Source organism: Schistocerca serialis, chromosome 7 (assembly GCF_023864345.2).
Source record: "Schistocerca serialis cubense isolate TAMUIC-IGC-003099 chromosome 7, iqSchSeri2.2, whole genome shotgun sequence".
NCBI classification, from domain to species: domain Eukaryota; kingdom Metazoa; phylum Arthropoda; class Insecta; order Orthoptera; family Acrididae; genus Schistocerca; species Schistocerca serialis.
Window position 1 is genome coordinate 607,605,263 of NC_064644.1, and position 13,757 is coordinate 607,619,019.

The 13,757-nt window shown below is 39.1% G+C and overlaps 1 protein-coding gene across 1 annotated transcript in view; it reads right to left on the bottom strand.

Moving 5' to 3' along the window:
- Positions 1 to 13,757, bottom strand: part of LOC126412683 (N-alpha-acetyltransferase 15, NatA auxiliary subunit) — a 282,849-nt gene that overhangs the window by 219,892 nt on the left and 49,200 nt on the right. Inside the window, exon 10 of the mRNA XM_050082390.1 lies at positions 9,517 to 9,645. Coding sequence (XP_049938347.1) covers positions 9,517 to 9,645 — 129 coding nt within the window. The remainder of the gene's footprint in view (positions 1 to 9,516; positions 9,646 to 13,757) is intronic.

Here is a 13,757-nt window from a genome sequence, read left to right on the forward strand (position 1 = left end):
TCTTTTTTTTTATATCTACAATGAAATGTGTAAAATGCATCATCATTTAAAGCGACAAACTCACAAATATCCTATTTGAGTCAAAAAAACCCTAATGGCTTGGCTAAGAAAACGACATAAGACCAGAAAGGAACAGGGCTCATATTTAGGCAGAATTACGAGAGCTCCAGGATTACTTTAATAACATCAATTTCATAATTTCTAAAAAGGCCTGATTGGTGCCAAATATTTGGTCATTAAGGAGAGACAAATCTTTGTCTTCCATATGCCTAAACATTTCAATTTCTTCCAAAATGTTTAACTCTATACCCTTTTGTGCAAAATGCAAAATCTTAAGATTTTGTACTTGCGGAGCACTATGGCCACTGGCTTTAAGGTGTTGGGCAAAGGCAGAGCTCTGTTTTACCTGTCCCCATCTATTAAGAAGATGTTCTTGCGATCTGATTTTGAAGGTTCTGCCTGTTTGTCCAACATATCCTGCATTACAATTGTGACACTCCAGCAGATATACCCCCGATGCCAAAAGGTTTTTTTTTTAGGTGATTCAGTATGTATGCACATAAACTGAAGATTGGTAGCCGCGGAAAATACTATACGAGAGCCCACTCCCCAGAAAAGTTTCGCCAGTTCATAACTAAAACTGCCCATAAATGCCAAAGAAATGTAATTGTGCTGCGCGACAGAAGGTGCATTGGGTGAACTCCGAAGGGACACTGTTGTTTTGTCCTGGTATATCTTATCAACGAGAGCAACACTGTAGCCATTTATTACGGGCGATATACTTTAGTTTGTCAAGTTCTCTATTAACTGCGTCTTCAGATAATGGCAATTCGCATGGACACGTGATCGTAGCTTTAAAAAAACTAATCTTATGCTGGCGAGGATGACAGGAAGAAGCATGAATAATAGCATCTGTGGTGACATCCTAAAAATATCTATGGATACTTTGTTATCACGTATCTGTAACCACAGATCTAGGTAACTGAGGACTCCATCAGTATTCATATCCTCATGCGTGAAAATCATCTTTGGGTGAAGGGCATTAAATTCATCGACCAAACCCAAAATTACTGATTCATTGCCATTAAAAACAACCACAATGTCGTCAACATAACGCCGATAAAGTAAATTTTTTTGACAAAAGTAGGAATTGCGTTTAAACACCTGGAGCTCAATGTAGTTAACGAAGACAACTTAAAAAACCACACAAAATGCTGCCCATAACCAGGCCATCTCTCCGATTGTACATGTTGTCATTGAATGTGAAATAATTATATGCCGTAAGAATTCGAAGAAGAGAGATAACCTCGATAATTTCATCTGTTATCAATCGCTTATTATGAAAGAGATTCTCCTGTATAATCATAATGGTTTCTTATATCGGCAAATTTGTGTACAAATTCTTTATGTCAAGGGATAACAGACGACAGCCTGTCGGGAAGACCTGGTCCTGTAACAACGTAACCAGTTCTTTCCGACTCGTTAACGTCATAGTCTGCTCAAAAACAAATTCTCTTTTCAAAATCTGCAAGAGAAATCTTTGTGCAGGTTCACCTATATTCCGTCTTGCATTAATTAATGGGCAGATAGGGAAACCTTGCTTATGAATCTTAATTTGGGCCTTCAATGCAGGAATTTTAGGATTCTTAACATGTAATCTTGACAAACTTTTAGGGGGAATGATAAATAAACATCCTTCAAGGCAATCTTTAAGTTCCCTCGCATAAGTCTCCGATGGATCGTGGTCTAACCGGTGGATGTTATTCTCTTCGAAGAATGAAAGACCCTTATCCACACATACTTGTCGATATATAAAAATGGCTCAGTTCCCTTTATCTGCTCAAGTACAAGGGGGGGGGGGGGGGGGTAGTTTACCAGCATAACGTCCGTCTTCCACACTGGTGTGTACTTTTTAAGCCTAATAATTTTACTTGTATTTTATAAAAAAAGTTTTCTTGCTAGAAGTTATAGCTCCGAATGACGCAGTATTGAGTGTTATATGGGCAGCCTCTTTATCTGAAATTACAGTCCTGTGTTTTTAATGTTCTCGTTCTAGTGGTATATGATACAACAAATCTGTTTATGTACTGCATCTGTGTGTTGTATTATACACCTTGTTTTCTCATTTTAAGTTTACCGCCTTCATTTATATTTTACTTCGGCAAAATTTTTAGGCTAAGTTATGCACAGATGTTGCCCCTAGTAATTCCATCTTACCAATGTCTTATGTGCATTACATTCATAAAGTTTTAGTGGGTATTTATATCCAGTTTACAATCATTTTTATCACTGTTGCATCGCAGTGCCACCTCTTGAGGTCATTCTGTATTAGACTTCAGTACTGGCACACGACGCTGTGGCGCATTATGCTTACTACCTAAGCCCCCATCTTACTCTGTTACTTGCTCCTGTGAATGGGAACGCGTTATGCAGATCTTGGTGGGTCTTGCGTCCATCTAGAAAAGGTAATGATTTTACTATTTTATATTTCTAGTTTTTAATGAGTTTAACGAAGGCGATGTTGGCCTGACACATTTGACGATGCCCTTTGGCTACACTGACTAAAGGATTCTTCTAAGAAATACCAAATTAAGGTGAGTCGTGCTTGGGTAGCTCAGTTGGTACAGCACTTGCCCGTGAAAGGCAAAGGTCCCGAGTTCGAGTCTCGGTCCTGCACACAATTTTAATCTGCCAGGATGTTTCATATCAGTGCACACTCCGCTGCAAAGTGAAAATCTCATTCTGGAAACATCCCCTAGGCTGTGGCTAAGCCATGTCTCCACAGTATCCTTTCTTTCAGCAGTGCTGGTTTTGCAAGGTTCGCAGGAGAGCTTCTGTAAAGTTTGGAAGGTAGGAGACGAGGTACTGGCAGAAGTGAAGCTGTGAGGAGGGGGTGTGAGTCATGCTTGGGTAGCTCAGTTGGTAGAGCACTTGCCCGTGAAAGGCAAAGGTCTCGAGTTCGAGTCTCGGTCCGGCACACAGTTTTAATCTGCCAGGAAGTTTCATATCAGCGCACACTCCGCTGCAGAGTGAAAATCTCATTCAAGCAGAAAGTACTTGGGAAGATAAAGAAATCTACTCACTAAGCAGAGCTACTGAAATTTGCAAGCTTTTGGATCCAGTGATTCCTTCTTCTGAAAAAGAGTTGAAGCAGAAGGAAGAGGAGGGGAAGGAATGGTTACTGGGGAGAAACACTGAGACAGAAGAAACTTAACAAAATAATTAATGTAAGTTAAGGCCAAGTGGATGGCGAGAACAAAGGACATGGTGTAACACCAGTTTACACCTGCAGAGTTCTGAGAAACTGGAGTCTGGGGGAAGAATCTAGACGGCATTTGCGGTGAAACAGTGACCCAGGTCACCACTGTCAGTTGCGGAACATACTGTAACAGGATACTGTGTGTCGCCAGTATACACCCTTTGCTTATGTCCATTCTTCCTAACTGGTAACTTGGTGTTTGCCATATCAATGTGAAAAGTCTAACAGTGTTTACATAACAGCTGATACATGGTAAGTTTATAGTCACAGGTCCCTCTCCTTTTGACAATATATGCTTTTCCAATTACAAGGCTGCTATAGGTGATGGTAGCACAAAGCTAGTCTTACAGCAGGGATGGTCACAGAGGTAAGAGCCATAGGTTAGGGAAATGAGTGCAGAAGTAGCAGAAGGTCTGACAAGATATTGTGGAGATTGGATTGGGTTGTTTGGGCGAGGAGACTAGACAGTGAGGTCATCGGTCTCTTCGGATTAGGGAAGGACAGGGAAGGAAGTAGACCATGCCCTTTTCAAAGGAACCATCCTGGCATTTCCCTGGAGTGATGTAGGGAAATCACGGAAAACCTAAATCAGGATGGACGGACGCGGGGCGGTAATTGGGATGACGAGAAGCTATTCTGTGTGTGGTGTGCAAAATCTCAGATAGAATGGATCTCATTTCAGGGCATGATTTTAAAAAGTCACTGCCGCATTGAAGTAGCTGATTGATATTTTCAAGACCTGGATAATATTGAGTGACAAGAGGAGTACTCGTAAGTCGTTTTTTGAAAGTATCAGCAATACCAGGATTGGATGTGATGGCCCAGGAAATCTGCTTTTGAACTAGGCTAGAGGGGTAATTATGCCCAGTGAAGGCTGAGGTGAGAATGATGGTGTATTCGTTCAGATGCAGACTCTTTACAACTATGAAATCTGTTAAAAAGTTTCCAATATTCATAATTTTGCGCCAATGGTGTGTTGGAGCGAAAGGCGATTGGCATCCTTGCACATGCCTGGTTTAATGTGCAGCTGTCGGAAGTTTCACTGTTGAATGTCTGTTAGTTATTGTTCAGCACTGTAGAATGTTGGGTCACACAGTTTCCGAATTTCGAGATGGCAGAGTTAAGGGAGCAATGCATCTGCATTGATGCAGAAAGCCTAAGATGGTGAGTGATTAAGCCATACTCAGTGTTATGAATGGTACACATTGTTTGGAAATGGTCGAGTAGAAGTTAAAGATGAACCTCACTCAGGACATACTTTGACGTCTATTGACGACACTCACGTATATCTCACATAGGGATTGTGGATACTATTTTAGATTTAACTTCAGCACGCACATAGACTTTTAAACAATCATTCTTTCTGCACTCTATATGTGAATAGAATGAGAAGAAACCTTAATAATTGTTTCAATGGGATGTACCCTCTGCCGTGCACTTCACAGCTATTTACAGAGTATAGCAGTAGATGTAGATACTTGTCTAAAGCATGTTGTATGATGCTCTTTATCTCTGTCCGCTGATGCTGGAGATGAAATTTTCATGATGGTTGTCAGGTAATCTGACATATGTCTCTTGACACTCTTGCAAAACAGAAATCATCATCTTGCCTTTCTTTGTATTCATACTTACAACCATATTCAATATGCTTTAATGGTCTTATGATCACTGATTCTCTGTTCTATGTTAAGTCGAACTTTAGAGCCCGTTTGTTACCAGCAGGTCCAAGATGTTAACTTCATGAATTGGTTCTCCAATTAGCTGCTCAAGGTAATTTTCAGAGAAGGAACTTCAAACAATTTTACATGAGTCTCTGTCCCTACTATTATCCTAATCACTTTAGTCTCCCAGTCTACAGGGGGTAAGTTAAAAATCTCCACCTGAAACTAAAACACTACCAGGAAACTTAGGCAAAAAATATTTCCAGTGTTTCCACTGTGTCTTCCACCATACTGTTGGTGAGGCAGAGTGACAATAAAAGCCTCCAACGACCACGTTTGATTCACCTTTACACTTGCCATCAACCAAATTATTTCACATTCTGAATCTGAACTGATCTCAATAGATATTATCGATATTTTATTGCTATAAACAAGCCCGCATATTAGTGTTCAACCAATCTTTGCGATAAACATTCCATTCAGATTATAGAATATAGGTTCCACCTTATGCAAACACACTGTTTTACGTATATATTTTGAAACAAATATATACCAAAAAATTTTGACATGCCAAAATTTTGTAACAAATATATATACAAAACATTTTGACATGCCAAAATCACATTTTAAAAAATCAAGGGATGTGTTAATTTGCCAATGAATTTCACATTACATCATTTTGATCTGCAGATGACGAGCTATCAGTGCAGGACACCAAAGTTGATTCTGCAAAACAATATAATGTAAAATCATGATAAGAAGCAAAATGAACAAAAAATTTCTTTAGGCGTCATGTCAGATCAGTTACAACCTAAATTACACTCACTTTTTACAGTTTTCAATACGCAGAAACCCACTGATGATGGCACAGGGTGCTGAAACAAGTTTGGGCAAAATAAAAAACAGTATGTTTGCAAAAAGCTGGAACCTATTGCCTACAATGAATCGCTGATTGCAGAAACAACACTTGTCCACTTTTTAAGTTAAGAGCTGATTTCCATGTTATGGCGCTCCATCTATCGAATGAATGCAGAAACAACATTTGTCAATCATTCTTAATGGGACAAACAAGATCTTGACATTATGAGTGAGAGGAGAAAGAACACCTGTCCAGGACTAGTGCTATTTCTGCAGCCAACGTTGGCTAGTCTGTTGTGTAATATCATCTCTGTGTTCACACGGTTTTTCTTTGTGAAGCACAGCAATGTTGAACAGGGAAGATATGGATGTACATGATGGTGGTGAAAGTAGAAAGAGGAAAAAAGGTGTAAAGAATGTCGAGTATCAGCTTGAAATCATAAAAAAGGTCACGAATTAAAGGTTTAGAGTACAAAAACTACAGTGGAAAGTTATTTTCAAAGAAAAGCATTGGTGTGGACTGCAAGTAAGTAATGTTCTAATACGGGAGGTTATACGTCAGTAAAATAGTAAACTAATGATTTATTGTGTGACTGAAAAATTGTGTAATTTTGTAGATGTCGCTGAAACTGCTTTGGAAGAATTCCTGAAGAGGAAAGAAATGAAGTATTTTCACTTTTCTACAACATGACATCAAAGGACACAAAAGATTTTTATCTCCAAGGGCTGATTACTGTAGGTAATATTTCCAGAAGACGAAGAAGAGTACCAGAAGGAGGCAACTGCAAACCAAGATGCAACAATTTTCAGTATTTTATTAATTCCAGCACTGGACAATCAGAGGTATGCAAGAAAGTTTTCTTAAGTATCCATTGTGCTACAAACCAAAGGTTGAGGAGGATAAGCAATCTGCTTGCTTGTGGAAAGTTGCCTAGTGACCAGAGTGGTAGAAATGCATTGGGAAATCAAATTGGTGGTGCAGAAATACGTTTGATAATTGATCACATAAATTCCTATCCTCAAAAAATTATTCACTATGGCACAAGAGAACAGTGTTATTTAAATAGCCAACTTAATGTCAAAATCATGCATGAGTAGTTCAGATTACGACATCCCCAAGCAAATAATATTAAGTACGAATTTTATTTTAAAATATTCAAAGAACGTTTTTCACTTACATTTGGTCGACCACAAGTTGACACATGTGGTACTTGTGAAGCACTTCAAAATAAATTACAAAACAAAACATTGAATGAAAAGGCTAAGAGGGTTGCCGCTGCAGATATGATGGTTCATAAATGCAGGGATGCAAAGTTTTCTGCTCGTATTGGTGAAGTACAAGTATTGTGTCAAAAAGACGAGGATGTTGCAGGTATTGCCATTGATTTTATGTAAAATCTGTCCCTTCCTACCATTCCAGTTCAGGAAGTTTTCTACCTTTGGCAACTCAATGTTAATATATTCAATATCCACAACCTGAAGACAGGATATGCAACATTCTACATTTATCACGAAGAAGAGTCCCAATGAAGTCTGCTGGATTACATATGAAACAAGTTGCCACCAAACATAAAATACCTGCATATATTTTCAGATGGCTGCCCAGGGCAGAATAAGAATAATATTATGTTCAGGTTCCTCATGGCAGTAGCAGCATCTCAGTGTTTACTCAGAATTTATCATTATTGCCCGGTCAGAGGCCATTCATTCTTACCCTGTGACGGGGACTTTGCAGTGATTAACAGGAAAATTCGAGCTGTTAATAAGATTTATAGCATCGTGCAGTTTGTAGAACTTATTGTTGCTGCAAGTACCTTTAACGAATACCAGATTAAAGTTGTTTCAACAGAGCTTGTACTGGCTTTCAAACAATGGTGGCCTAAATATTACAAATGCAATGCCTTGTCTATGGAAACAATGAACAGCAAAGTGCTCACGGGGAATGAGAAACAACCCTTCACCATTTCAGAATTCATGGAATTTGAATACAACAGTGAGTGCAGTGGGAACGTAATTGCAAAACCATACATTGGTAGCCTGGTGACACACACTTTTCGTTTACTTCTTGATTTAAAACAACAGTAACTCTATTGGCGGCTGCAGCATACAAAAAATATGTATCACTAAGTGAGAAGAAAATAGCCACAAGAAATTGTAGCCGTATATCCCTGAAGAGCACCTATCCTTTTACTGACCTCTCTACAACTGGCCTTCAGTAGATAGCAGATGGCCTGACAGTGAATAATAGACTTGGGTACAAGCAATATTTCACTAAGCCTGCTATTTATCTGATTGTAATTTTTAGTTAGAAGTAGTTGTTCAGAATCTGTTATGTAGCCTAATAATAATAATTTTTGTATTGAACTTAATACATTTACAAATAAACTGCTGAATAACACAGACTTGCATTTCTGGCAACCAATTGATTTCAGAAACAGCACATGCCCACGAACTTTGCATATTTAAATCATTAATCATTGCATCATTGAAAATAGTGTCTGGACATCACCAGAAACTGTGCCGTTCATAGTAAAACAGAGCTGTCAAAGAAAATAGAATACTCAGGCCCACAAACTTATTTTTCCGTTTTTCTCAAAATCAACATGCATGGACTAATGCTGTTTCTGCAATCAGTGATTCAATTTAACTGCAAAGAAAGGACACTAGTTGCAGATCCAAAAGATGAATATTCCAGTCAGAGTTTAAACAATGGAAAATCCAAGAGGGAATAATGAAATATTATGAAAAGGATAGGTCGCTACTAACCATATAGTGGAGATGTTGAGTCGCAGACAGGCAAGACAATAAAGACTGCCAAACAGGTAAGCTTTCTGTCAAAAGTCCTCCTCCTGAATGAGACAACACACACAAACACATTCACGCAAACACATTTCACACACACAAACCACTGTCTCTGGGTGTTGAGGCCAGACTAACCTCAGTAGCTGGAGACAGTTGTCGTGTATGCAAGTTGTATTTGCGTGAATGTGTGTGTGTATACATGTCGTCAAATTCAGAAGAAAGCCCTTTGGCTAAAACCTTACTTGTTTAGCAGTCTTTTTGTTGCATCTGTCTGCGACTCAGCCTCTGCACTATGTGGTGAATAGCAATCTACCCAGCCCGAGTTTATGTTTAATGGCTATTAACATCTGGTTTCAGCCAGCTATCTGTCCCTAGTGCTATGTGGGTATCATTACCATTTATGTGCAAGATTCGATTGTCATAGCTCAACACTTGATGCTCTTCATGCCCTAACTCTATCGGACCTGGTAACAACACTAAACACAAACAACCAACAAACGCCGATGACCATCTACCCGTCACAGAGCATTGCAATGCTAATCTCTTACATAACTGCCGAGTATGCGTGTATACGAAGTTAACGTTGACATCCAACCATGTCTTCTAGGTGTGTCAGCTCTTTTGTCAGGCAGTGTAGTTTCACTTTAATGACATTGTGGTTAAATAACAAAGTATAAGGAAAACTAACTTTCAATGTTGAGCTTACTTGTATGCATTTTATTAGTTGTTCAAAACACTATTCCATGCCCAGAATTATCTCCACTAATAATGTAATCCATCAGAGCAAGAGTATGTGAGCCCTATAATCTTCTCTGGAAAAGGATGAAAACTGGATAGTCTGGTTTTTGCAACTTTTCTTTTTTTATGTATCTGCCACTTGGAGCTTCACCTCAGAATACTACGTAGGCACACAAAGAGAACACAAATATTACTTACCCTATCAACTTCGTGACATTTTTTTAGCGACTCTCCCCATTTCTCTAATCTCTGGTATGCCATAGCACACTCAGTCTGAAACCACATACACTGCATTTCATTTAAGTTTTCCATTGCTGAAACACCTTCCTGGAAACAAGGTAATTGAACTGATTGAGAAAAGATAGCAAATACATTACGCGAATTATAACAAATGTTAATGCTAAAAATTTTATTCAGTGATGTCAATAATTCATTAACATTGGGACTCTTTGTTGTGGAACAATGTTAACTGCATACACAGTACATTACAAACAATTTATCATAAGGATAAAGGTAACACAAAAATAATCAGGATGATGATGATAATATAGGATTATGCCTGTAGGAAAATTAGAAACAACAGATAAGAAAATATGAATTGCTGAACAAAGAAAGCACCAACTGAAAAATGAATCAGCCAACTTTTGAGATAATTCTGTCCACATGAATGAATGGCCACTGCCAAACTGTGGCTCATACCAAGGTTAAACATTTGGTGTCACAACATACTGCTGACCACAACATGCTTGTCTTCAATGGCTGTTTCACAGCCTATGCCATCTGATCTCCCTTCCTCCATTCATGCTTCTCTGAATTACTTAGAAGAGAACTGTCCTTAAAATACATCCTGTGATCCCACAATTTTGTGGTCTTAAACTCCACTAGCCCCATTTCACACTCATCCTGCCCCCATGCATCCCACTTCACTCCATTTCATGGTCTCCTTCTACCTTTGGTAACTTCACAACCCACTTATCCATGCACTACATGCACCTTCTCCTGTCCGCTCTTGGGCAAACTGACCAGTGCCACATTCCTAACCCATTCCCTTGCTATCTCCCTCACAACAATCAACCACCCCTTCTTCCTCTTACCTGCCTCTCTGTTCCTCTCATCACCCTAGCTGTCATGATCTCCACACCAATGGACAACAGCACCATTTTCAATCTTGCTTATAAGCATGTCAACTGCTCAACATATCATATCAGTTATATGATTAATTAGCGGCAACCTTTACTTCTATAATTTTATTTCTCCCAGAAGTTTCCAGTATCACATAACAATACAAAACCTAATTCACCTGTCAAAGTTTATGAAAATATTATATTGTTGTTGTGGTGGAGGAGGAGGGAGGAGGAGGTGATGTTCAACAACAAGATTATCATTGTATGTGCTAAAATATTTTGCAATCAATGTGATTAAAATTCATTCATACACTCCAGTGCCCTACATTCAGCCAACACGGGGCCAAGTACGGTAGTTGTCCAATTTCGCACAGAACCTATCACCACCACCACTATCATAATCATTAATCAGTTTACTCATCAATGAGTATCATGACATGATTTCTCATTCATTTCTTAAGTAATTGAATCTTTGACTATGTGTCTTAATCCACAATGATCTTCAGATCACCTTAATATAATGTGAAGAGGTAGTCTGGTAATCTTCTTTGCTTGTATCAAGCATCTTCTTGCTGCTCCTTTTTGTGGTCTTCTGGCTTTGATTCTGCCCTGCAAGAAGGTATATTCTAAATTATCCCATTCTCTTCTCGAAACATGTCCAAAGAACTGGAAGTGTCTTTAACTGATATGGGAAGATAAAACTTCTTGTGATGTTAAGCTTTTCTGTTGTAGAAGATTTGCTTATCCTTTCTGTTAATCATATATGTTACCTTCTTCCGCCAACACAACTTCTCGTGGGCATTAATTTGGTTCTTGTTACTTGTTTTTACTGTACAGGTCTCTCAGCTATACAAAAACACAGTGAACACAAATGATTCCATCAGGTGTATCTTTGCTGTTTTCCGTATTGCTCTGTTCTGCCAGATCTTAATGAATTTAACCATGTAGGCGGCCAAGAACGATTCATCATTTTATTTCCATTATCATACTTCCCTGGGTCTGTGATTAGACATGGTAGATATTCACAATTCACTACATCCAGATGCTTTAAGCAACCTATAAGTTAGATCTGATCTAAATCTTGGTGATTAATAACCATTAGTTTGGTCTTTTTTGTATATATCTTTTGACCGAAATGTAACTAATGAACTTCATTCTGGAGAACAGCAATCCACATATCCCTTTTTGTCTACGTCTATTGTATATCATACAAGTAAATGTAATATTGTTTTTTAAAGTGTTTGCACATCATGTAACTAAGGCGAAACCAACCCAGTATTTACCAATGTGGACGTGGAAAACTGTCGAAGAACCACGTCCAGGTTGGATGGTGTAAGAGCCCCATCATTAATCCACAAGGTAGATTATATCCGGAGCCAATGCACCTCCATGTATCCCACAAGTGCAGGTTTTACTGTGCATGGTTATCAGGCAGGCTAGTGTGATTCCCATTTCTTCCTTGTGCCTTTGTCGCACATCAACGCAGGGTGGGCATGGTTATTTACGGATTCAGCATGTTTATTTTTATGGGTGGCCAGATGTCCTTCTAGTGACCATGACATTATACTTCAGAATGGAATGTGTGTACCCCAACTGATTGTGTGTTAATAGGAAAGTGAATGAAAGTTTTTTTCTAAAATATTGGTGAATCGTGTAACTGAGGCAGGGGTTGGGTACCAGCCCAGTATTCACAGAATGGGATGTAGGAAATGACCTAAAAATCTCATCCAAGCTAGCCAGCACACTGAACCTCATTGTTAATCCACCGGACAGATTCAACCTGGCACACGCACAGCTCCCCACCTGGAAGTGGTGCTGCAAAATGCATGGCTGGCTGGATGGGTGGGTGGCCTAATGTGATTAAAATATATAAATATACAGCATAACCCTGCTTTTATGTTCCTGGAATTAACATTTTCCCGCTGTTTACATAACTTTATCACACATGCCAAATTTCGAACGATGATTACATTACAAGAGAGGCCGAATAACACACATTCAAACATCACATAAATGTAAATATCTACACTTGACAGTGACAAGAAATTCTTGAAATGTGTCAAAATATGTAACAGGTGCAGTGTTTCATTATTTAAATAATGAATGACACGGGTACAGGCCTTCCAAAAACATCGATTATGATAAATGAAATTAAGTCATATGTTTCTATTTCACAGACAGGCAGACAGTTAGTTGGTTGCTTGTTTGGTTTTGGGGTGGGGACCAAACAGCAAGGTCATCGGTCCCACTGGATTAGGGAAGAATGGGTAAGGGAGTCAGGCGTGCCCTTTCAAAGGAACCATCCCAGCATTTGCCTGATGCGGGATGTGGGCTTGAACCGACATCCTCTTGAATGGGAGTCCAGCGTGCTAACCACTGTGCCACCTTGCTCAGTCGCAGACAGTTACCAGTTCCAGTTACATCAGCAGTTAAATATAGTAGAAAATTCAGATAACCTTTATTAGATAACAAACAAGTTCCTGGTGAATATTTTGATACCTGATATGTACATATATCACACATAAACTATGAAATTTAGGAGGGGTAATCCTATACACAACTTTTATAGCTTATAAAGTTATTTTCCACATTTTACACCTTTGAGGTCCTTGAAGAGCATAAAAGTGAGATTCCGCTGACAAGACAAAATCTGAACTGAGTATGCCATCCATACTCAAACCAATGGGATTTTAAAACATTACTACTCTGCTTATTACAGCCACCAGCCTTTTGGTCACACATAACTCTCTGGATGGAATCATATGATACCATCCTTGCCTATCTAGAACTCTGAAAAATGCACAACTACATGTGTCCATAACTTCTTTTGGATATCCCTCTGTTTACAATGCTTAGATCACTACAAATTATTTCTTTATGGTCTGCCTGCTTAGCTGAGAGGTAACGTGCTTGCCTCCCATGCAGCGGGTCCGGGTTCGATTTCCAGCCAGGTTGGAGATTTTCTCCGCCCATGGACTGAGTGTTGTGTTGTCCTCATCATCACCGATGCGAAAGTTGCCCATTGTGGAGTCACCTGCAATAAGACTTGCACCTGGCGGCCGAACTTCCCCAGACAGGGCCTCCTGGTCAACAATGCCGTATGATCATTTCATTTTTTGTTTCTTTATGGAACACACACTCATCAAACAGCCAACGTATGGCATGGGCTATATGTCCTAGCATCTTCTAATAACGTCCAATCTCAACCACTAGAGATACTATGCGACCAAAAGCAAACAAGGACACATTTAAAAAAGTGCCTCCCTGGGTGTACAAAGTACAGTGGTATAATTTACAAAAAAATAAAGAGAGTTT